General features: G+C 36.6%; 1 protein-coding gene across 4 annotated transcripts in view; it reads left to right on the top strand.

Moving 5' to 3' along the window:
* Positions 1–26466, top strand: part of sdccag8 (SHH signaling and ciliogenesis regulator sdccag8) — a 186361-nt gene that overhangs the window by 55973 nt on the left and 103922 nt on the right. For all 4 annotated transcript variants that reach the window (XM_039738727.1, XM_039738726.1, XM_039738725.1 and 1 more), the window contains 2 exons: positions 61–177; positions 4254–4396. In XM_039738727.1, coding sequence (XP_039594661.1) covers positions 61–177; positions 4254–4396 — 260 coding nt within the window. The remainder of the gene's footprint in view (positions 1–60; positions 178–4253; positions 4397–26466) is intronic.

The raw sequence follows: 26466 nt of genomic DNA, 5'->3' as shown, positions 1-26466 counted from the left end.
AGAAAAAGATTTTTTATAGAAATATATAAACTGATAGTTTGTTTTTTTTTTTAAACACAGGTATGCAGCGAGTTGAGGCATCAAGTGAACCAACTTCAAATGCAAAGAGATGAAGCAGAGAAAAACCTACGTGAATGTAGAAGCCAAAACACAAGGGATCTTGAACTTCGAGATCAGGTACTCTTGAGGGCATTTTACCTTTCTTCTGAAATATATAAATCAAATAGTTTTACTCTTTTGGATAGTTTAGTATAACACTTTAACAAAATGTTTAATCTGCAAAGAGTGTATATTGAAATAACTGGGTTAAGAATAGGTCTTTCAATGAGGTCTATTTTTATCTATTGTCTATCCCATTGTCCAGTTGTTTAATTTGACATTTGATTTTAACTGAATTTCACAAATTTTTATCACTCATTAACAAAAGTAGGCACAGATAATAAACTACAGAAGATTTACACAGATTAAATGACTGGCTGACAAAAAAAGTATATATATTTGTATTTATTAATTTGTTTACAGCACTATTCTTAATAAAGTTAATGATCTGCTATGTGAGATACTTTACTCTTTGTTTATGCCACTATAGTTGCAATGTATCATTCCAGTTTCTGTAGCTTTTTGTATCATATTTGCCAGAAGCTCTGACCTCTAAAATGAGTAAAGAGTGAAAACATCAGAAGCATAATCACAAGATATTCCCACTGATTCCGTAGTCTTCCATCCTATAGAATCTGTTCTATCTATAAGTGTATAGCTGGGGACATCACTGTTGCAAAACCTGTTTGGGAGGGAATTGTATTTTTATAATCTTTTATTTTTATATATCAGCTAAGCCCAAGACCATGTTTTTCTCATTCAAAGGAATTTTTTTTTGTTACTGTATGTGATACCAGCCCTTTTTTCCTGTTGAGGTTGAATGCAATTTATTTGGCTGAAAATCTTAATTCTAGTTTTAGTTGGCTCATAGTGAATTCTGCTTTCCTTTCACTAGTAATATGTAGTAAATAACCACAACATCCACATTTGTTGCTGCATAGACACAATTAAATGAACACTGACAGTTTATGATCATTGGGTTGATTTTCTGAGCCATGCTTTTCAACAGCTACTTGACTGAAGTAGATCATAGGCATTATATGACTATGGGATGTGTATATTATATTATGCAGACCTCGCACAGACAGTATCCATACTCACAATCTGAACCTTGTATTCTAGAGTGGGGAGGCAGTGGTGGTAACTATTGCTCTGTCATGCTACTAAACCATAGTACCTTTATTATTTTAAAGGAATAGTGAGTATTTTTGAGGCAATTTTATGTTTTTAGACATTCCTTTAGTAACCTACATAAACTTCTATTGCAAATTTTCCAAGCAGACACATCACAGTATTCATTATTAAAGGGTTTGAAATGAATTTGTTTAATGTAATAAAAAAAGTTCTGTACAAAGCTACATGAACACTTGGTGTATTTAACATAGAGTGTGACTTGCAGTCTCTCAATGAATTTAGTTTTGTATTTTTCAGCCAGTACCCCTGTTTGAAGCTTAGCAGAGGCCATGCTGTTTGAAGTAAAATTTTTGGCTTGATGCCTCTGCCAACCAAGATGTTATGCAGACTGGTTCTGCACTGCACACAGTTGCAGCAAGTGAACTTGGTTATTCTATGTGGGTGACAAACACATACTTGGTAAATAAATGCCTACTGTAATTATTTTCGGAGTCATGGTTAAAAACTTAATTTATATTTAAATTCCATCTTATGACAAACAAATGATATAAAGGAAGATATAAATAATGTCCTTGCATTGCATGTTTCTAATTTCCTTAATTCCCTTACCTTGTATTTATTATCTACAAATCAACTTTTATTTAAAGGAAAAAAAAATAAATGATCTTTGGGTTTAATGGAAGTATTTTACTCTGACTACAGAGCCTCTCTTTCTCATTCAATATCATTAAAAGACATGAGCAACTTGAAAATGGAAAAAAAAAAAAATTATTAAAATAATATTAGAATAATAATATTAAATTAATCAGTGTTCTTGTCTTAAATGTCTTTTGTTAACTTCTTTGTTTAAAATCTTACAGGCTCTTGAATATTTATTAGTGAGTGGATAGTAAACATACCAGTTTAATTTTTTTTTCTTGGCTTTTGTTAACGAAGCCAAAACTGAATAACAAAAGTTGACTAATATATAAAGCGATCCATCACAATTCTATATTGTGCTAACATGCAAAATCTTCCTAATTAGTCTTCTTGAAACAGATTTTTTTCCCCAAAACTGTGTGGGTGGATTTCTATAGCTGGTCTTGACTTTCCATATGTTCAGGTCTGATTAGAGGTTATCTGATTTTCATGAAATGAGAGATGTGTTGAACTGTACAAAGTAGCATAATGTTGTTAGGAATTTGTGCAGTCTGAATGCTTGCTTGCAAAGTTTCAAGAGATTACAAGCTACTGAAGCTCAACTAAATGTTCAAGGCAGTTGTATACAGTCAGTGCTGTTTTACCTCTGTGTTATATATTAGTAAGTTATGATCAATAAAAGACATTGGTGTGTTTAAAAAAACAAATCAAAGAAAGCAAATTTTGCAGAAGACATATGACAGACATTAGAGAAATCTGTACAGTCTGACAATTTTTGTCTTTGAAGTGGATTACAGATTTACATAATGTTCTCTGGTAGCAATGAAAATCACACGCAATTGAGGCGAGAAATGTGTTGTTCATGGTTTTTCATTTCTTCTGCTAGTCAGATTATGTAATAAGTAAGTCAAGTTTCTGTTCTATTAAATTAAATGCAGCAAATAATGTTCATTGACCTCTATTAACTCACCTGCCACCTTACATAAATTTGGAATTTGGAAAATATCTAAAAATAATGTTGGCACGTAAAGTATGAGACTATTTTAAGTGTGTGTATTTTTGGGGCTTTTGACAAATTCATTCACTTTTTTCATTGTAATTATGTTTTAAACATATTTACCGCCTCCAAAAAATGAAATAGAAAGAATATCAGAATTACATTTTAACATTTTATTAGTTTAAGCACGAGTGAGAAAGATATTAAAGATCCATTTAATAAAAATATGTGAATGTATATTTAAATAAGTGATTAGTGTCATTTATGGTTTCCCCCACCCCTCTGTGCTTATTGACAGAACATTTGCAATATTTGCAGATATATAAAACAAATCGCATTTGAGAATTAGTTTTGGCTTTAATAATTTTGTCCCTGTTTTGTACTTTTTCAGCTATGCTTTATAAAAAAGTGAGTGTGCAGTTTGTTTTTCTAGTACATGTAAACACATAATTAAATTAAAAATCCACTTAGACGATGAATACAATAGGCTACTGGTAGATGTGCCCATCTGTAGTACTCTTTTGGTCATGATTTAGTTTCTTCACTCAGTTTCACTTTTATATATTTTTTTTATATATTTGTATAATTGTTTCCCTTACTGCCATATGTTCATCTTGCATTCATATTTCTATTCATAAAGTGTGTTTTTTGTATCTTGTTGAAACTTAACATGTTGCCTTTTTCCATTTTAATAAATGTATAAACAAAACTATAGTGTTTTCCTTTATTTCTTTTGATCTTTGTAAAAAAAAATCCTTATCCTACAGTCAATTATTTGTAATGGTTGTAAAATTACTTTTAAAGATAGATATACAGATAATCTGATATGATATCTTTTTGTAGCATATCTATACTACCAAGCAAATTTTATTTTGTACCGTATGCATTCCAAATAAAATCTGTACAGAATTAATCCCCTATAATATACTATGATTTAAGTTATAAATTATTTAGTTTTTTCCTGGCTACTTTGATAAGAATTTTTTGTTCTCTTTTTTTCGATTTCATGACTAATTTGATAATACCGATAACAAAAGTATAATAATGATTTACACTGATCAATTTTTAAGGTTTTGGAAATCATTATAATTGCTGTTGGTGTCTATACTAAAACATATCCCTAGAGTTAGAATGTGATTACAATTAAATATATTTTGCAGTAGTTTATGTAATGATCATAGCAGCTGCAAGCTATTTATATTTATTTGTAAGTTCTGTTATTTAAATTCATAAAGTACATATAGTTAATTTTATGTAAAAAGTATTGTCAGTCTTAAACTTGGAAAATTTATATCTTAGACTTTTTTTTTTTTACTTTATTTACTTATTCTTTTAGGTGGAGTCTTTGTTTCATTAAAAGCATTGATTTTTGTTGTTTCTGCAGGAAATTGAAAAGCTGAGTCTGGAGATCAGCAAAATCAAGAAGCGCCTGGATTCTGCCCAGCAGGATGCAGCCCAAGCCAAAAATGAATCCCTGAGATTGACAGAGCTGCTGGGCAGAGCGGAGCACCAACTGCACCTCACCAGGTACCCCCTAATCCTATTACATGCCACAACACGAATTTCATTCCGCAGATGCTTGCAACAGGCCCCTGAACAGCCTTTAATGATCTTCTAAGTTAATCACAACATGGGCTGCTGTTTGATTTATTAAATAGAAAGCAAGATATGCTAGGTGAGCCTTTCATTTATTAAAGATTACCAATGCTGTTTGTGTAGACTGTATGACATTGTTTGATATTCGATAACAAAGTAAACTGTTGAAGTATCCTTTGAGATGTACTTTTCATGAGTGGTATTTGGCCTATTGCTTTAACAGCTTTACTTGTAAACTGGCCACAGCACAGAGGCTGTTCACTGGAGTGAATCTTTGGCTATATTTCAAAAATTGACATTGTAATATTCACCAAGTAGAAACATCTTTTTTTGTGGAATATATATATTCCTTTTACTGTTAAGGAAATAACAAATAACCACATGAATATTTTGTGGTGCAGAATTAGCTAAAGCATTATTAGAATGTGGCAACAACAATCATTGACAATACAAGTTTTCAGGTTTAAATGCCTTATGTGCCTAATGGCTGAATCGTGAAATGATTTAGAACAAGTGTTTGTACTTTGCATTAAAATGATTTTAAACATATCTTGAAGCATCTTCTCTCTTTATCTGCAAAGAAGGTACTTTTGTTGATTTAATTCATTTTTGTATTAATTAGTAGCATTTTATCCAAGACCCTGTTGAATAAGATTGTGTCTCTGTTTCAGATGAAATAAAAATTAAAAAATATTTTTAACTGTTCTATTGTAAAACTTTGCAGAAAAAAATAAAGTACAGTATGTTGGTGAGTGTTCTGTGATTAAAATATTGGATAATTATGTCATCTTCTAATATATTTTAACTGTTAATGCCATGATAGATAAATAGAACTTTATTTGGCCCGTGGAGTAAATTTGGTACTGTACCTTTTTGTATTTTTTGTTATATATACTTTTTTTTTTTCCATTGGTTTAACATATCTAAAAATGTACTACTTACTGGTACTTCAAGGTTCTAGTTATATCTGTGTTTTCTATTAACGTATTTCACAGCGTTATAGTAAAAATGCTTTAAAAAAAGGCATGCAGTATACTGTAAGAGAAATACATAATAACTGTGCATCCAATATTATTTCTTATAAAATATACAGTATATATATATAAAATATAATATAATATATTAATATAATATAATATAATATATATAAAATATAGCAGTAGTAGGTACATTTAGAAATTGAAAAAATTGGTGACTAAAATATGATTTATTAATAACAAGAGAGATGAATGTTAAGAAGGGATCACAATGTAGATAATTGATGCTGATATTAATATTGCAGTGTAATTAGGATAATCATTTCATTTATTAGCATTCGTCTAGCAGTTTAGCTATATTATTAGGAAAGCAGATTTGTGGAATTCTTTCTTTTGGGAGTTTAATTTGTTTATTCATTTGTCTGTTTTCTTTTGTTATATCAACTTCTTCAGGGGTGTGTCAGTTAACAATATCTTGACTCCTGCATTATGTTTTGTATTTGCATGTTTTCCGTATGTCTGCAATAGTTTTCTTATTCTGGTTTCCTCCCACATCACAAAGACGTAGTTAGATTAATAGGAGACTCTAAACTGACTCCATGTGATTGAGTATAGTTGTGTCCTATAATAGAATGATGTCTTATCTAGGGCTGATTCTTGTCTTACACTCGTTGTTGGCAGGGTATACTCTGGTACTTCTCATCTGGATTGCAAAAATCAGTTTTAGAAAATGGATGAATGGCTAGAATTTCAGGATTCATCTTTCTACACTTCACTTGAAGTGAATTACATAGCACTTAATATTGCTTTCAACTGTAAGATCACATCTGTTATAAAGATAGTTGTGTGTTTATTTTTACCTTCCTTGATTAGTAGCTTACGCCATGATTAGCAAGTTATATTTCACTTGCAGGGTGAATGGCATCTCCAGAGAAACACCTTCATGTGGGTCCTGCCATTTGTAGACTTCTAGCCTATAAAAGTGATTTTAGCTATGTTTACTATAACAATCCATGTTTTTGGTTTAGATCACATAATATTGTTCCATCACATGTATAGTTATAAACATGAAGTTTCTTACTGTTTAAGAAGGTTTATACATTGACAGCTTATTTTAGAAAAAAATCTCATTCTTATAAATGCCGCCTTTTGCTTGACGGATTGCTTTTAGAAATTAGCTTATGGTTACTTTTGATAGGCAATTAGCCTGTGTCCAAGTTTGCTTACCTTTTTTTGGTGACGAACTGAGGCCATGTTTGCTTATATTTGGGGAAAAAAAGTAAAGAATCGAGTTCACAGAATAATTAAACCTTGTAGACTATCAAAATTATTTGCACAATATGGGTACCTGCTTTACAGGTGTTTAACCTTGTTATCTTTATTGCATTCCATAATCAATAAATTCTTCAAATAGGTGGGTTTAAATGATACATATTTTAAAGAGAAAATATTCTGTAGTTTAAGGGTTAGAGTAGTAAAATTAAGAAGCATAACAATATTGAAGATTGCAAGAACTTAAATATAAATTTTATTTTTGAGAGAACATATTGCTTGCTGTTATGTGTTTCAACACTTACATGTATACTGTATCTTATTTTGTAAATGTTTCAGCATGTAGTAATTTAAACTGAATGTTATTCTGCTACTAGAATGCAAAGTTATTGTTTAACACAAAGCTTATTTCTTCACTTTTGACTGAAGTGCAAAAATTCTTAATTATGGAAATACTTAAGCCATTCAGTTGTATATACACTGTAATCGATAAAGAGAAAAGCCCACCTTCAGTTTGGTTAGTTTAGCTTGTATAGTACAGTACACATGTAGCTCGGTTAAGGTATGGCATTAGTAAAGTATGTTCTGTTTTTATGTCATTTATTGCATTTTGCACTCATATTAAGATGGAAATCAATTATAAAATTTCTTTTTAAGTGCTGTTATAATGAACCTATGGTATGTGGGAAGTGGTAAAAAATGGTAAATATTCACTTAACAGTATGGTTGAATATATTTGTTTTATTTTGGATAAATAATTCAAATGTAGTTGTAACATATTGTATTTTATTATTACCACATATATTCTCTTATTTGTGTATTTTGTTTACGATTCAATATTAATGTTGTTTTTCCTATTCACTGACAATAGTGGGTGCTTTAGAAAAAAAAAAGATTGTTGACACAGAGCATTTTAAAAACATGCTACTGAAAAGTTAAAGCTGCATAATAATATCTGTATTAAGATGGAAAGGCAATTTTATCAAAGAAAGCAATATAGTACAGTGTTGCAGCACTTAGCACTGCTGCCTCACAGCTCTGATTTATGGACTGGGCACTGTCTTTAAGTAGTTTGAATGTTCTCCTGATAGTCCAGTTATCCTTACATTCCTCATATTAATGTTAAGCTCATTGAAAACTATAATTTGAAGTGAGTTGAGTGTCCTTCAATGGAAATACATTCTATTTGCCCCTGGTGGGGGATTGAATGAATTCATTTTAACATTTTTTCTCATTTTTTTATTTAAGAATGAGTTCTTATTTAATGAGTTTAATGAAATGCAATTAATATGATTTTAGACAATTTGTAGAAAATAAAAGACCAAAGTATCTAGAAAGATTTAATTTTGTGGTGGGAATGATAGAATGTTTGGTAATTGTATTATATATACAGCACCTGAGCCTAGCAGGCATAGATTATATTTTCTGGTGTCCCATTTCATTAGCAAAACTGCTATCTAATTGTTTCACTTTGTAACTATGCTATTTTTGAAATTGGTGGTTAGTACATATATTTTCCAGTAGGTGTCTCCCATTTCCAGGTGATTTGACTAGCACAGAATTGACCAAGTTTAATACTTACAAAGAATACAGTACTGTACACTTTACTATTGCAGTAGCCTTGACTTTTGGAGGACACTTTTGAAAGGTTTTATTATTTTAGCGCACAGTATAATCATTTCCATAATTGATGTTTTACGTGTCTAATTGTTAAATTCTTTGGCACGTTGTTTATTTCTCTTTTTATTTTATTTAGCTATTTTGTTCAGTTGTTTTTTGATGAGCTTTTCAGAATAAAAAAGATTTTTTTTACACTGCTGTGCATGTTTTCATTCCCCATATCTGTAAAGTAAATGTGTTACACTGCATTTTTTTGGTCATAATTCTTATTCTCTTCTTTGAGAAGCAACTTTCATAACAGTACAGAAATAAACTATTGTCATTTTACATATTTCCTTTACCATACGAGGGAATATTTATTTATTTATAATATTGAGATGTCCTTAAATTCATTTATCTTCATATTGAGGTTGATTAAAGCCCAGGTTTTTCTCTTGCAAGACTAGCAATAACTCACCAGCAGGGTATTCTTGAAGTTTCTTTTCTAAGTTTCATGTTTAACAGTATTTCAGTTGCATGACACATTTCTTATCTTTTGTGTATTTTCTTGTAATCATTTAGCTGCTTTATTGCACAGTAATAGTATTTATGTAGTTAAGTTACACAAAACACTTTTTTTTTTTTCTTTTTTAAATATTAATACTTAAACATTTAGGTGAAATAGTGTGACACGATGATTCAGTGGTCTTACTACTTTATCGTTTATAATATTTGAGTTTTTATCTGTTTTGATCTTATGTGAGGCATAATGCAGTAGCCAATGGAATGTTTTTATGAAACCAGTTGTCAAATCTTTAAAATAAGGCCAAAATACCTTGTTAAAGGGATAGGCACATCACCAGAATTTACGTTGAGACAAACAAATAAATCAAAGACAGTACTGTTTTCAGTGTTTGAATTTTGTTTTGTTCAGTGAGGTTTAGCGGCGTGGCTTGACTACTTCTTCCTCTAGTCACAGTAGCTGAGTAATATAAATGTGTTTGTCTAAAGGTTGTCTTTTGGAACTGATACAATTTATTTAAAGTCCCCAATATATTTTTAGGGGGTTTTGTATCACATTTACCATGCTTTTGCTATAACCTGTTTTCCTTCAACGTTGCTACAAAATATCTCATGTTTTGGCAGCATTCATGGTTCTTGTGCTGTATTGATACCTCTACATCAGTCTCCCTGACCACATACCTAACATAGAAATCAGTATGTTTTGAATGGAATTTAGCATTAATCAGATTTTGTAGGATACTTTGTGGCACCAAACAGTCTCCTCATGTAAGAACCTAGTAGATTTTATTTTTTTGTTTATTGATTTGCTTAAAAAATTTACTTGTCAAAGCAAGAAAGCTACAGTTTATTGTCATGGTTGCATAATATAATGAAATTCTTACTTGCATGTCTGCTCAGAATAGATAAAAAAAGAAAAATGCAGTACCATCAAAAATACACAGTGCAACATATATGTTATGCGTGTGTGTATGTGTGCGCGCATGCATATATATATTCCATCAAGCTTATTGTTGAGCTAATAGTTAGGCTGTCCCAATATCTGTCTTATCCAGATACTTCTTAAAGGTTGTCAAGGTTTCTGCTTTAGCTACATACCTCAGTATTTTGTTACAGATTCCCACACTTTGTGGGAAGAAGTGCTTCCTGGCTTCAGTGTTAAATGCACATCCCTGTAGTTTCCACTGATATTCTAGAGTTTGTGACTCACCCTTAATCTGAAAGAATTGTGTCGCATCTACTTTGTCAATGCCTTTGAGGATTTTGTAGACCTGGATTAGTTCCCCATGCAGTCTCTTCTGCTCCAACCTAAACAGGTTTAATTCTGTAAGTCTGTCAGGGTACAACATGTGTTGGGAGGCACCTGGTTGCTCTCCTCTTCACCACTTCAGGTACTATATATCTTTTTTGTATCGTCGTGACCAGAACTGCACACGGTACTCTCGATGTAGTCTTACTTGTGCATTATTAACATCCCTCAATTTATATTCAGTGGTTTTTACCATAGAACTGGACATTTCATTTGCCTAGTTATTGCTGCTGCACATTGCTGAGACGATGAAAACATCTCAAAATACATATCTAAATCCTTTTCAGAAGGTGCTTCCTGTAGGAAAGTGTCTTCCATCTTGTATTTGTAAATTTGTAATTGATGTTAATGTTGTCGATGTTTAGTACAAGGCACTTTTCTGTGTAAAACTACATCTTCCCAATTGTTCGCCCAAGTCTGAATCTTGTCCAGGTCTTTGTTGTTGTTTTTTTTTTTTTTTCCTGCCTACCTGTTGTCTGCCGTGCCTTCAATTTTAATTACATCCGTGAATTGCAAAAGTCTACAAACTATACTAGTATAAATGTCATTAATATTAATCAGAAAAAAGTAACTGTCCAAGGACAGACCCCTGAGGGACTCCATTGATGACATCATTTTCCACTTTCATCTGTACACTTTATTTGCTGTTGTTTAATCAAGATTAAATACAGCTTCATTGGTCTTTTGATGCCTACATCTTTTAGTTTTAGAATAAATCTTCGGTTTAGGACCATATCAAAGGCTAATTAAATTATGTCATTTGTTTTTGTCAGCTATTGCAGATGCCTGCTTAAAAAAAAACTAAAAGATTAGTTTGGCAGGATCTTCCTCTCATAAACTCATGCTGGCTTTCTTTTAGTGTATTATTTTCCTATAGGTACAGTACTTTTTCTAATCTATATATATATATATATATATATATATATATATATAATAATTCACTGAGTGCAAGCAAGACAGAGTCCCGCCTGCCAACTCTAACCCTCCTACCGCGTCATGGGATACGCATGACAGAGCCACGCACGCCAACTGTAACTGTCCTCCCGAGTCCAGCGTCGGTCGAGAGGCACGCAACAACTTACCAAAAACAGCCTCAGTCGCTTTCATCTGTGCAAAAGTCCACATGCACCTCTGAGCCACGTTGACTTTACACCGCACACAAGACAGAGAGCCACGATCGCCAACTCACAGAGCCCGCCCGCCAACTCTAACTAAGGGCAAGCAAGACAGAGAGCGTACGCAAGACAGAGAGTCCCGCCCACCAACTCTAAGACCATGGGATACGCACGAATTTAGTGTATAAATGGATATAAATAATTACATATAAACGATTCACCAAAATCTGTTGTATGTAAACGATACTGTTTTAAACGTTATTGTTTTTCAACAGAAAACCCGGTTTCCACATCTATCTGTATTAGTTTAAATGGCACTTTTACCTCTCGCAATAGGGCGGACGCGCTGACTTATCGTGCCGACTGGGCAACACAGTGAATGCGGCGTCTATGTTTTCCGTAGCCTGCTACAGGAAGGTACTCTCTCGACCATTGGCATTGGTTTCGCTCCTTGCTATTTTCGTTATGCTGTGGCGGTGGTTTCCTAAGCCTTTGTTATACTGAATTCCTATCTCTCACCGTTTTCCGTTCCTATTCTTACACCGCTGTATGCTACGGCGGGCTTCGGCTAGTTTCTTATAATTCCCATAATTTTGCTTGGTACATATGTAAGACTTATTGATCTGCTATTACCAGGATCTATTTTGTGTCTCTTCTCGAAGATTGGAGTCACATTAGCAACTGTCAAGTTTTTCAATAGTTCTCCTTTCTTAAGTGACTGTGTGATCGGTACCTTTATGATCTGTGGTTGCAAACTGTCCCCGAGTCTACCATTGCAGGTATGAATGGTCCTGTAGTATATGCCAGAAGGGAAGAGTAAGAAAGGGACTATGCAGGATGGCTGAGGTCTTTAATCATACTATTTGCATGTGCAGAGTACAGCTGGGTGTCATGTTCACCACCGTCTATAGCAGTTTACAGTCTTCAGCTCACTACTGTGCCAAGATGTTCTGCAGCCACTGGGGATGGACTCCACTTTGCACCAGTAGAAATTAGTAAGAAATCATCTCATCCTCAATCTTGACATCCACAGGAAAATTTACTAGCGCCATTGTATCTTGCCAGGGCTGTTATTTGAACAAACAAGAGTTATACGCTAAGTTGTAAAGTTCTGAATGTTCTTAAGAGCATTTATACCTTTGAGCTCATTGTAATGATTACAAATATACAGAAGTATGAAATATAGAAATGCACTATGAAAACAAAACACAATTTTGAAATATGAAATCATGATTCTCTGTTTATCTCTCTTTTCCCTTGGATGGTTTATTACCAAATTCCAACTTTCTTGAGTCATTTGCATTCTGTAAAGTTCCATTCTGTAGGTAGTGTCAGTGATTCCTTTTGGGTTGAAGAAATCTAAAAAGAGATCAATCATACAGCATTCGATAATTGTGCCTCAATACACATTGAAAAGGAAAAGACAGTTAACAATGGAAAAACAAAAATTATATTTGAAAATGCAATGTAAATAACCACTTAAGCAGTAGCCATAACAGCAGCAGCATGTCTTTATTTTAAAAGCCATTATTGATGTTTTTCCCAGTTTTAGTAGGCAGGTAATTACAGAGTTTGGATAGCCTATAGCGAAAGACTCCACTTAAACTTGTCTTATTTATTCTTGGAATTTTAAAGAGGTTTACTTGACTGCAATGTATTCCCCAAAATATGTGTACTGAACAGTTTTTATTGTTAAAAAGATTTAAAACCTTTATAACTGCATGAAGTTATGGAAAAGAGTAGTGGAAGCTAGGTTAAAAAGTGAGGTGATGATTAGTGAACAGCAGTACGGATGTTTACTCTGAGGATGTTGATGGAGAAGTTTAGAGAAGGCCAGAAGGAGTTGCATTGCATCTTTGTGGACCTGATGAAGCATATGACAGGGTGCCTCAAGAGGAGCTGTGGTATTGTATGAGGAAGTCGGGAGTGGCAGAGAAGTACGTAATAGTTGTGCAGGATATGTACGAGGGAAGTGTGACCATGGTGAGGTCTGCAGTAGGAGCGACGGATGCATTCAACGTGGAGGTGGGATTACATCAGGGATCGGCTCAGAGCAATGGTGATGGACAGGTTGACAGACGAGATTTGACGGGAGTCCCTGTGGACTATGATGTTTGCTGATGACATTGTGATCTGTAGGGATAGTAGGGAGCACCCTGGAGAAGTGGAGATATGCTGTAGAGCGGAGAGGAATGAAGGTCAGTAGGAACAAGACAGAATACATGTGTGTGAATGAGAGGGAGGTCAGTGGAGTGATGAAGATGCAGGGAGTAGAGTTGGCGAAGGTAGATGAGTTTAAATACTTGGGATCAACAGTACAGAGTAACAGGGATTGTGGAAGAGAGGTGAAGAGTGTCAGGAGTAATTTGTGACAGACTGATATCCGCAAGAGTGAAAGGGAAAGTCCACAGGACGGTAATGAGACCAGCTATGTTATATGGGTTGGAGATGGTGGCACTGACCAGAAAGCAGGAGACAGAGCTGGAGGTGGCAGAGTTAAAGATGCTAAGATTTGCATTTGGTGTGATGAGGATGGATAGGATTAGAAATGAGGACATTAGAGGGTCAGCTCAAGTTGGACGGTTGGGAGACAAAGTCAGAGAGGCGAGATTGTGTTGGTTTGGACATGTGCAGAGGAGTGATGCTAGGTATACTGAGGGAAGGGTGCTAAGGATAGAGCTGCCAGGGAAGAGGAAAAGAGGAAGGCCTAAGGTTTATGGAGAGAGGACATGCAGGTGATGGGGGTAACAGAACAAGATGCAGAGGACAGGAAGATATGGAAGAAGATGATCCGCTGTGGCAAACCCTAACAGGAGCAGCCAAAAGAAGAAGAATGACTGCATTCTGGAGGTTTTTAAAGTTATATTAATTCTTAATTGCAAGTTTTGTGAGGTGATTTAAGAACTGATGTTAATTGGACATACAGTACTTTTAGTTTTTATTATGATTCTTGTTGCCATTTATTAAATTTTCTGTAGTGCAGTAAATGAGCAATTTGACCATCCTAACTATAATGCATGACTTTTAAAGTTTCTGTGTCCTAGGAAAACGCCTTAATTTTGAAGTATTAGTTTACAGTGATAATATATTAGTGTAGCAAGAGTGGATGTATGTACCACAGTTTTTTTTTTTTTCTCTCCCTATTTGGGGGATTGTTTTTTTTTTCTTTTCTAATAGTTCTTTATTTAATCTGACAAGATGATGTAATTTCTTTATTTTAAGGAATGTCAGCTTTGGTGATCTATTTTCTAAGGAATATATGCACTGATCATTTCTTGATCTCTTCCTGCCAAACTCCATGTGGCTCTGTCCACTTAATTCTGCTTTTTGTCATTTTTAGACTCATTTTGCAAGTCTAATTTTTTTTTATTTTTTTTGGTGTGTGAAAGTTGGGGAAAAAAAGAATTGCACGACAAACAACATAACATTAGTATATTGTCTTTAAGCTATTCTCACACAATATGTGTGCATAAAGAAGATCAAGCAGATGTTTTCCATAAATGTTTTAATATGTCAATAATTATATAATGCATAATAAATAAATTTAATCGTGATGATTACTGATTGATAATTTTGCATTTTTCATTTCAAACTACAAGATATGGTGTCTTTGTGCACAAGTTGTATTCATTGTGCAACAAAAGTTTGTATCTTATTGATGCCTAAATTATACAAGGTTCACTGCTTCAACCTGTCTTCTCTTTTTTAATGACAAAACTGACTTAACTTTTTACAAAACTGGCTTTGCATAGTGCATGACGTTTGTTAAAAATAGTTTTTTGGACTTTTTTGTTTAACATTACTTGGAGTAAGAGTTTGGCAGAGACTTGCAATGAAGCTTCTGTGGAGTCCAACTTGCAGATCTGCCATTTAATAGTTTGGTAAACACATGTTCCAGAAAAGAAATTCAGGCTTTATATATAGAAGACGATGAAAAACAGCAAGGAGAGAAGTATCTACTGTATGTTACCCATATGCAGCTCTATTAAGGGCAGTTTCACTAATCAAAGAAGGCTAGATGGTCAGCTTAAGCACAAATGCTGGATGAAGCTGGCAACAGAATTTAATTATGTAAACATATTATCAGTGCTGGCTTTTGTTAAGTTATATAACAGTGAACATTTAACAGTTTTTCATATGTTAGGCCTCAATATTATTCTAGAAAAACACAAACTGAGCTATTTTATTTTTCAGTTAATTTATACTATATATCTAAGAAGATGCATTCCATGTATGAATTCTTTTCAGATTCCTTTAAAGTTTTTAAAAAAAGCTGTACAAATGTGGAAATTGTTTTTACCTACAATTATATTTGGACAAATAACTTTTGTATAGTTTTTAATATTTACAGACTTCTTAAAATGCTGGTGTTGGCAGAGCCAAACTAAAATACCTTTTAACTATTGGGCATTTTTATAATTTTATTGTTTTGCTTTTTTTAAACCAGTTTTATTTATCATGTGCTATAAGAATCAAATGCTACTACAGTTTAGTTTTCCAATGTAATAGAGTATTAATTGCAATAGCATGTATTTTTCAATTCATTACCACTTGCAAAATTATGCTGTTCCATAAACACTGATCTGTTATTCTATGCACACAAATAAACCCAATTTATTACAGAACCTCCATTAAACAACCTACGGTGCACTTTTACAGATCTCTTTTAAAAATGCCCACTCCAGTGATAATGACCTTCTTGACATTTGTGCACTGTTTGCTTGACTGTAGACTAATGGAGGCCCACATCTTTAGAAGTGCTTTTGTAGCCCTTTACAGCTTAATGAGCTTCATCAACTCTAGTTCCAGGCCCTCTGAAATTTCTATTTCAATCAGAGTACGTTGCTTTAACAAATCAATATTGTAAAGCACTGTAAACTAAAACTGGGATTGTTTTTAATTTAACATTTGATTTTGATCATGCCGATTGGGAACACTGGACTCAACATATATACTTGACCTTGGCTATTTAAATATGATGTTAATAAAAATATATATATAAAACAATGTACAATTTTGCATGTCCTGTGACATGTTCTTAGGTTAATTTGTGATTCTAAGTTGGCTGAATACGAAGTTGGGTGGGTGTTTCTGACGCCACATTATTTAAAATATGATAACAATATACAGTAAGTACATCACTTTCTTAATTGAGTCTATATTATAATCATTATCTACAGTGGCTTCTGGACTTTTTTGGAGAAACACCTCATTATACCACTATCATAGCCCTGCTTTGTTTGGTTCAACATTTTGCATGGAGGTTTAAATGACGCACCTCTGCTTTTGTTTGTTTTTGGTAGCACTCTGAATCCACTGATGTTAGGTGCTTGAGCACTTCATCCGATCAACAACTTTAACTTATGCTGGGCTGGTGGTTGCTTACCTGTAGCTTTATTAAAATACATTTTCAGAAGAATTTTTATAAAGTGTAAATGGTTTTCAGTTGTCACATTTGTTACTTTAATATTTCAGATTTTACTGTACTTGGTTGCTTTCCTGTTTATAATTATCACAGAATAATGTATTTTAATAAAAAAAAGTTCTTTTTAACATAAGGGCCTTATTTCACTGATATTAATGTAAAAAGCATGTTGTTAGATTTAATTTTACTTATGTGGCTGACGCCTTTATCCAGGGCGTCTTACAACATTTATGATACAATTGGTTACATTTCTTTTGGTTTTCCAATTGGAACACAGGCAGATCAAGTGACTTGGTCATGGTCAAACAGCATCAGCAGCAGCATTTGAACCGACAACCTCAGGGTTTTCAGTCCAAAGCCCTAACCACTACGCCACAAAAATAAGGATGTATTAGAGAGTGGAAGGAAAATATCGCAGAAGGAGACAGAACTGAAAACCACATCTGGTCTAATTGCATTAAGTATTAACAAAATGCACATGATTTGGGGGCTGGGAGTAGGAGCATTTCAAGAACACAGCTTTGATATTGTAAGTGTTGTAGTGTGTAATGTATTCTACAGTGTTTTGCAATTATGAACCACAGAAGAATGTTTTTATATGTATTTGTTTACAGTTGGAACACAAACTGTTAAAGACTACATTTCCTCTCCTAGTTCTCCATGTCCAAACTTAAATTGGTGCATTAGTGTGCTGTGTACATTGCACAGCTGCAGAGATATCTGAGCATTTACATACATATTCAGCTTAAGTAGTATATTGGAATTTACTGTTTGTGTTTTTTTTTTTTCTGCTCATGCTCCTCAGATTTCTGTGTTTTAGAGGCAGATCATATTTTGTAATTATGTTGAGTCAGGAGAGAAGGGATATGGCCTTACATGGTTTAGCAGTTCTTGCCATATTTTCCTCCATGTCTATTCAGAGAGTAATATGGATACATAAGAAGAATGAAGAATATTGTTAGCTGCTCTAAAGAATCCCAAAGTCTAGAGAACATTTAAATGAGGCAGATAACATTTTAATATCTGTGCAATTGTCTCTCCTTATGCATTTCTCTTTCCTTGTAATGTGTCACATGTTGTGAATGAAAATCCAACCTGCTTGTTCAAGTATGGATTGGATATGGACAGTCAAAACTGAATTAGAACTCAGTACCACATACAAATGTGTCCTGTATCTGATCAAAAAAAAAATTTTTTTTTTTTAGTCTGATATCTATCATGATCTGATCTAAATCTGATATGTATCAAATATGTGAAAAAAATCATAATTGGGTCACATCATGGTGGTAGTGTAAATGTGTCTAGAGTGATATTCCCTACCTCTGTTGTGTTTTATGACTGTTTTTTTTCCCCCTTTTATTTTTACTTTACTTTGTTGTACACTTTTGTATAAAATACAGAAATAGAATGTATGCACACTTAAGCCCTGCTGTAAAAAGTCCAGTTTCCTAGAAACTATTGAAATCATCAGTGGTTTTATTTTGTGGGCGTGCACCCCCCCTTGTCTATCTTTGGTTAAGCTAATTTCTCTCTCCTCAGAGGTTTCGTTTTGCCGATTGTGCTCGCCTCACTTGTGTATTATCAGCTAAGAGACTTTGTCTTTCGTTGGTGGTTTCACTTTGGCGACGGAGTTGCTTTCTTTCAGCTTCATGCTGTAGCCTTGCACTTCTTTGTTCTTCCTACTTGTTAACTTGGGGCTGCCTTGCCAGCTCTTTGAGCTTCATTGTGTAGCCTCGCACTTCAAGGCCAGACAGACAGACACACATACACACATACACACACCTTCCACGCGTAGACATTTATATATGATACTATAGATATTTTTAAAATATTGTGGCTAACGTACTAGGTAATTTTAAAGGTTTTATAGTGTGCAGCAAATGTAATTAGTACATCATTATTATTCTTTAAACAGTTATGCAAAAACATTTTTTTTTGCCATATTTACATTTTAATAATTAGCTACTTTCACGATATAAGGATCATTTTTAAGCTATGAGAGAAGGCCCATTAAACACCCAATGATAAATTATAAACTATAAAACAAAGCTAAACATATTTTATATGTATAAATTTACAGAATATTTGTATACAATGAGAAGGGAGAAAGTGTTCAGAATGATTAAATAATTTATCTGACTGATGTTTGAAAATACAATTTGAATAAGATATTTAAAGGAACAATTAGCACATACTACCACTGTGAGAGTATCTCCTAATCAAAAATTGTTAACATTTGAATACTTCCTCAGACTATCCAGTCCATTTTTTAACCAAAACACCTGGAAAAAACTTAAGAAGAAAGAACTCTGAAACAGACAGCAGTCTTAGCCATGATCCTGTAGCAGGCTCTTGTTTTAGAGATGGGCTGCATTCCTGTGCCATAACAGTGGTTTGTTAGAGGAAGTCAAGTAAGCATTACGTCACACAAGCTGGTAATTAATTTCTATTGTCTGAGTGTTTTATCTTTCTTTTGCTTATTTTTGGACTATTTTGTGTTGAAAGGATTATGCAAGTAGCAGAAACTGGAAAATAAGAGTGTAATTTTTAGGGATCATGTCTTCTGTGAATAGCAATATATCTTGAATATGTATGTTTTCTAGATAAAGGAGGAAGTTATTTTATAAAACAAAAGGGAAGTGGTGATCATGATGCAGACATCCATCCATCCATCCTCTTCCGCTTATCCGAGGTTGGGTCGCGGGGTTAGCAGCTTAAGCAGAGAAGCCCAGACTTCCCTCTCCCCGGTCACTTCTTCCGGGAGAATCCCAAGGCGTTCCCAGGCCAGCCGGGAGACATAGTCCCTCCAGCGTGTCCTGGGTCTTCCCTGGGCCTCCTCCCGGTTGGACGTGCCGAACACCTCACCAGGGAGGTGTCCAAGAGGCATCCTGATCAGATGCCCGAGCCACCTCATCTGACTCCTCTCGATGTGGAGGAGCAGCGGCTCTACTCTGAGCCCCTCCCGGATGACTGAGCTCCTCACCCTATCTTTAAGGGAAAGCCCAGACAGCCTGTGGAGGAAACTCATTTCAGCCGCTTGTATTCGCGATCTCGTTCTTTCGGTCACTACCCATAGCTCATGACCATAGGTAAGGGTAGGAACGTAGATCGACTGGTAAATTTGAGAGTTTTCCTTACGGCTCAGCTCCTTTTTCACCACGACAGACCGATGCAGAGCCCGCATCACTGCGGATGCCGCACCGATCCGCCTGTCGATCTCACGCTCCATTCTTCCCTCACTCGTGAACAAGACCCCGAGATACTTGAACTCCTCCACTTGGGGCAGGATCTCTCCCCAACCCTGAGAGGGCACTCCACCCTTTTCGGCTGAGGACCATGGCTCGGATTTGGAGGTGCTGATTCTCACCCCAGCCGCTTCACACTCAGCTGCGAACCGCTCCAGAGAGAGCTGAAGATCACGGCCTAATGAAGCAAACAGGACAACATCATCTGCAAAAAGCAGTGACCCAATCCTGAGTCCACCAAACGGACCCCTTCAACACCCTGGCTGCGCCTAGAAATTCTGTCCATAAAAGTTATGAACAGAATCGGTGACAAAGGGCAGCCCTGGCGGAGTCCAACTCTCACTGGAAACGGGCTCGACTTACTGCGGCAATGCGGACCAAGCTCTGACACCGGTTGTACAGGGACCGAACAGCTCTTATCATGGGGTCCGGTACCCCATACTCCCCGAACACCCCCACAGGATTCCCGAGGGACACGGTCGAACGCCTTTTCCAAGTCCACAAAACACATGTAGACTGTTTGGGCAAACTCCCATGCACCCTCCAGGATCCTGCTAAGGGTGTAGAACTGGTCCACTGTTGCGCGACCAGGACGAAAACCACACTGTTCCTCCTGAATCCGAGGTTCGACTATTTAACGGACCCTCCTCTCCACAACCCCTGAATAGACTTTTCCAGGGAGGCTGAGGAGTGTGATCCCTCTATAGTTGGAACACACCCTCCGGTCCCCCTTTTTAAAGAGGGGACCACCACCCGGTCTGCCAATCCAGAGGCACTGTCCCGATGTCCATGCGATGTTGCAGAGGCGTGTCAACCAAGACAGTCCTACAACATCCAGAGCCTTAAGGAACTCGGCGTATCTCATCCACCCCGGGGCCCTGCCACCAAGGAGTTTTTGACCACCTCGGTGACTTCAGTCCCAGAGATGGGAGAGCCCACCTCAGAGTCCCCAGGCTCTGCTTCCTCATTGGAAGGCATGTTAGTGGGATTGAGGAGGTCTTCGAAGTACTCCCCCACCACCCACAACGCCCCGAAGTGAGGTCAGCAGCGCACCATCCCACCATATACGGTGTTGACACTGCACTGCTTCCCCTCCTGAGACGCCGGACGGTGGACCAGAATCTCCTCGAAGCCGTCCAAAGTCGTTCTCCATGGCCTCTCCAAACTCCTCCCATGCCCAAGTTTTGCCTCAGCAACAACGAAGCCACATTCGCTTGGCCTGCGGTACCTATCAGCTGCCTCCAGAGACCCACAGGACAAAAAGTCCTATAGGACTCCTTCTTCAGCTTGACGGCATCCCTCACGCCGGTGTCCACCAACGGGTTGGGGATTGCCGCGACAGGCACCGACCACCTTGCGGCCACAGTCCGGTCAGCCGCCTCAACAATAGAGGCACGGAACATGGCCCATTGGACTCAATGTCCCCACCTCCCTCGGGGCGTGGTTGAAGTTCTGCCAGGTGGGAGTTGAAGCTACTTCTGACAGGGGACTCTGCCAGCCGTTCCCAGCAGACCCTCACAACACGTTTGGGCCTACCAGGTCTGACAGGCATCTTCCCCACCATGAAGCCAACTCACCACCAGGTGGTGATCAGTTGACAGCTCCGCCCTCTCTTCACCCGAGTGTCCAAGACATATGGCGCAAGTCCGGCGACACAACCACAAAGTCGATCATCGACCTGAGGCCTAGGGTGTCCTGGTGCCAAGTGCACATATGAACACCCTTATGCTTGACCATGGTGTTCGTTATGGACAATCCGTGGCGAGCACACAAGTCCAATAACAAAACACTGCTCGGGTTCAGATCGGGGGGGGGCCCATTCATCCCAATCAAACCCTTCCAGGTCTCACTGTCATTGCCCACGTGGGCATTGAAGTCTCCCAGCAAAACAAGGGAATCCCCAGAAGGTATGCCCTCTAGTACCCCCTCCAGACGCATACGCACAAACAACAGTCAGGACCCTCCCCTCCCGAAGGCGGAGGGAGGCCACCCTCGTCCACGGGGTAAACCCCAACGCACAGGCTCCAAGTCGGGGGGCAATAAGTATGCCCACACCTGCTCGGCGCCTCTCACCGGGGGCAACTCCAGAGTGGTAGAGAGTCCAGCCCCTATCAAGGAGATTGGTTCCAGAGTCCAAGCTGTGCTTCGAGGTGAGTCCTAATATATCTAGCCGGAACCTCTCAACCTCGCGCACTATCTCAGGCTACTTCCCCTTCAGAGAGGTGACATTCCACGTCCCAAGAGCCAATTTCTGTAGCAGAGGATCAGACCGCCAAGGTCCCCGCCTCCGGCCACCACCCAACTCGCACTGCACCTGACCTCCTTGGCCCCTCCCATAGGTGGTGAGCCCATGGGAAGGACGACTCACGTTCCTCTTCGGGCTGTGCCCGGCCGATCCCCATGGGTGCAGGCCCGGCCACAAGGCGCGCCATCGAGCCCCACCTCCAGGCCTGGCTCCAGAGGGGGGCCCCGGTGACCCGCGTCTGGGTGAGTGAAAACGTCGTCCACAGTTTTTATTCTTCATTGGAGGTGTTGAACCGTTCTTCGTCTCATCCCTCACCTAGGACCAGTTTGCCTTGGGTGGCCCTACCATGGGCATAAAGCCCCGGACAACATAGCTCCTAGGATCATTGGGACACGCAAACCCCTCCACCATGATAAGGTGATGGCTCAAGGAGGGGATGATGCAGACAATAATTTTTTTTCTTTTTTCTTTTCAGCATTAATTTGGTTGCTGCTGTCAACATTACATAAATGTGAATTTGTCCTTGTTTACCACATGTGTTAATTGGCTACCTTTGTGCATAAGGTGCTACAGAGGGAGTGAATGCACCCAAGGTCAGTCCTATAAAGGGCTTACTATTTATTAAAGAAAGGCTGTGTGGCTTTGTCCATCCCTTGTAAATGTTGCTTAACTCTGCTAAATAAATTAAAATATTACTTACAAATGACAAGGACAATAAGAAGTACTGTACATTATTAGAAAATTCAAAACACCAATATCAGTACATTAACAAGTACTGAAAAGGCTTTACAACTGTCAGAAATTTGAAGGTTAAGCTGTCATGATATGTGCGATTCTTTTTCATTGTGATCTGCTCATTGATTCATCTTTGGGGTGCTTATTTTTCTCTTGATAAATATGTTTGAATAGAATTGTTAATCCAAACAAACTACAATAAAAAGCAATTTTTAAGTTCATTAAAGTTTTGTATATAAATGTTAGTTATTTTTAATTTGCAATGAGTGACTAATAAGCTCACATGTAGCAATCGGTAGTAAATTGGTGAAACAAGTTAGGTTAGTTAAAAAGGTTGAGTCAGTTCTAAGGACTACATTAGATGCTTTGGAGGAAGCAGCTGAGAGAAAGATGATGGCTGAGCTACTGATTACTGTGATTAGCATCTTATACTTTCTGCATAACACACAGGCCTAACTTTTGAAGCAAGTTCATCTTATGGCTGATTCTAACAAAGCTTGATTACCAGCTGCCATGTCTTCTATAAAGTGTTTTTTTTTTCCTGCACTCTCAAGTTAATTTTGAAACACCTATGGACATATTTATTTTGCAATAGAGTATTGGAAACACTCTTACTGTAGAATAATTATTTGTACCATACTATGACATTATTAAGGATATAAATTTGAAAATTAAGGGCTTAGTACAAAATGACTTACACTAAATGTCTAGAAAGGAAGATGTTTTGTAGTTTTTGAACACAGGAGATGAGTTCATCACTGTTTCACCACTTATGTGCTGTGTCTGGGAAGTGTCAAGCAGTAGATCCACTGCCACTCGGAAATGGTATTATCAGCCTCATATTTATCGTCCTTTCCGTAATTAATGTCTTGCAGGTACACAGGAGAGAGAAATGATCAGTAGGCCAACAAAATGCTTTGAATTTTATTTCTCATAAATTTTATTAATAATTTATGAATCAAACCATGGCAGGTTTTTAGCTGCATGTCGCATAATCCATTTGTTTGAAGTACAGCAGGGTGCCCAATACGTTGATCGCGTTGGTAGTGCAGGTAGATCGCATTGCATTCAAAAATAAAACTTTTTAAAATGTTAGTCTATCATATATCCTCCCTATTCATTTGCCACTTGATTGACATACCGGGCGGCCAGTCTGAGATCCCTTTTCTTCTAACACACTGGTCATCCCACATGCATGATCAAACGTGCGAGCTACTGTAAAACTCCGGCTATCTAAGTGATCTAGTTAGCCTTCCAATTTATATCGACTAAAGAATGGATTAATAAAAAAAAAAATTAAGGGTGGGAGGGTATGAACTGGTTGTGGAATTGGAAGAGGATTTTGTTTTACTCACAATGTCACAATTGAAGTGTGTTTGTCTGATCTGTCAATCTATCATTGCTATTCCAAAGAAGGAAAATGTGGAAAGGCACTTTCGAACTGTTCATAAAAAACTACGAAATTGACTTCCTTCTGAAACGCAATCTGAGAGAGAAAAGAGAGGGAACTAAAATCGCAGTTAATCGGACAGCCGTCATTTTTCACTCGGCTGAATTCAAAAGCAAAGCCAGACACACCGAAGCATCGTTCCGGGTGAGTCACTCGATCATTAAGCATTCGTTGAGGCAGATGGCTAGGGAGAAATTCCTGCTGAATTTTCAAGACCCCTGGCTGGAGAAAAAGGAGTTTCTCCTCGTCATTAAATATGCAGAATACAAGCAACTTATTAACGATCAATGGCCACTAGACTTGGCATTTATTTCCGATCTGACCAACATGTTGAATGAGCTTAATTTACAGCTGCAAGGAAAAGAGAAAACCAATATGGTCAATATAATTAGCTCAGTTAATGCTTTCAAACGAAAAATGCAACATCTGTCCTTAAAGCTGCAGCGCCTTGATTTCGGAAGGCATGTGCGCAACTTGACAGCATACGCTACACAGAGCAGATTGAAAATTTTCTGTCAGACTTTATCTAATGGGAAAATAAGTAACAATTTTTGAGTGTTGCCCAATGTAGCGGAGTAATAGCATTTTTTCTTCACAAATGTACTCAAGTAAAAGAAAAAAGTATGGTGCAGTAAAACTACTCTTAGAAGAACAGTTTTATTTTAAAAGTGTATATATATATATATATATATATATATATATATATATATATATATATATATATATATATATATATATATATATATATATATATATATATATATATATATATATATATATATATATATATATATAATGTAGGTAGATCATGTTGACCTGGTCATTTTAAAAGTAGCTCGCAAGCTGAAAAAGTGTGGGCACCCCTGTTGTACAGTATACTGTATTTGCTTAGTCAATTGCCACATACTTTCCTCTTAAATGGCTGAAAAAAAATATTAAAACAGGTGCCCTGAAAGGGAAGATCGTACAAGATTAGCAAATTTGGATTAGACAGAGTTAGTATCACAGTCTATGGAGGGGAAAAAAGTTGTGTATGATTGCAAAGCTGTTTCCTCAGGAGACATTTCTTCAGCATCTGTTTAAATCTACAGCTGCAGGATATACAGCTGATGTTTGGAGGAAATCTCTTCCAGGTGGATTTAGCTGAACTGCTTTTTTCCTAAATTGTTTCTGACTTTATCAATTTGAAAAGTCAAACTGTTTAAAAACCCAGGAGCTAACAATACACAAATTGCTAAAGCTTATTGAATTTTAGTCTTTTGTTTTGGATACCTTAAATTATTGGTGCAGTGCGCATAGTAAAGGTTTTAGTTTTTGAGGCTGCGTGCAGAGCTTTTTAGTAGCAGACTTGGCATTTTTATTTGCTTTAAAGCTGATGGCAATATGTTTTATATGTAACCTACTGTTCCCACAGAACTCTTATGATCCATAGAATTATTTTAGAAAAATAAAGAGTGATTTAGACAAATTGCAAATTTGAATGGCTCTCTGTTTACCCATGCTGCAGCAAGAAAGAAAGTAATGACAAAATTGTTCAAATATTTGAAATCACAAAGGCTACCCCCTGTTGATCAAGTTATTGACAAGTTGATAGGTGGTGAGCCCAAACTGAACCCACTCAATGTACCGTGAGGAAACAACGCATACAGATGTCCAAATGTGAATAAAGCTGTTTACACACTTGGGTCCTCAATGTCTGTTTTAGTGTGGCCACTGTAGGCAGCTTATATAGAGTATATCTATGCATTAGGGAGAGGAACAGTTTTTTGCACAGATGTTACTATTATTTGTTAGGGAATTTGGAACTCAGAATTGCTTTAATTTAGCTTTGAGGCACAGCCATGTGCCCCTGCTGTTTCTTTCTAGGACAAAGTTCATTTAACCAAAGTGATGTATATAGCATTTTTTTTTTAATTAAATCATAACTATACATTAATATTTTAATAAACGTGCCTTTTGTTAGTTTGTTTGATGCTAAAGTTGTATGTACTATTTTTTTACTTCAGATGTATAAAGGACCTTGTGATCCACTTTTAATAAAGAACAAAAATGATAACATAAATAGCCAACCTCTGATATGGCTCTGCAAATGCCCTGTCTTTTGCTG

Source organism: Polypterus senegalus, chromosome 16, assembly GCF_016835505.1.
Source record: "Polypterus senegalus isolate Bchr_013 chromosome 16, ASM1683550v1, whole genome shotgun sequence".
Classification (NCBI taxonomy): Eukaryota; Metazoa; Chordata; class Cladistia; order Polypteriformes; family Polypteridae; genus Polypterus; species Polypterus senegalus.
Note: the sequence above shows the minus strand (reverse complement) of the source record. Positions and strands in the feature narration are given on the sequence as shown.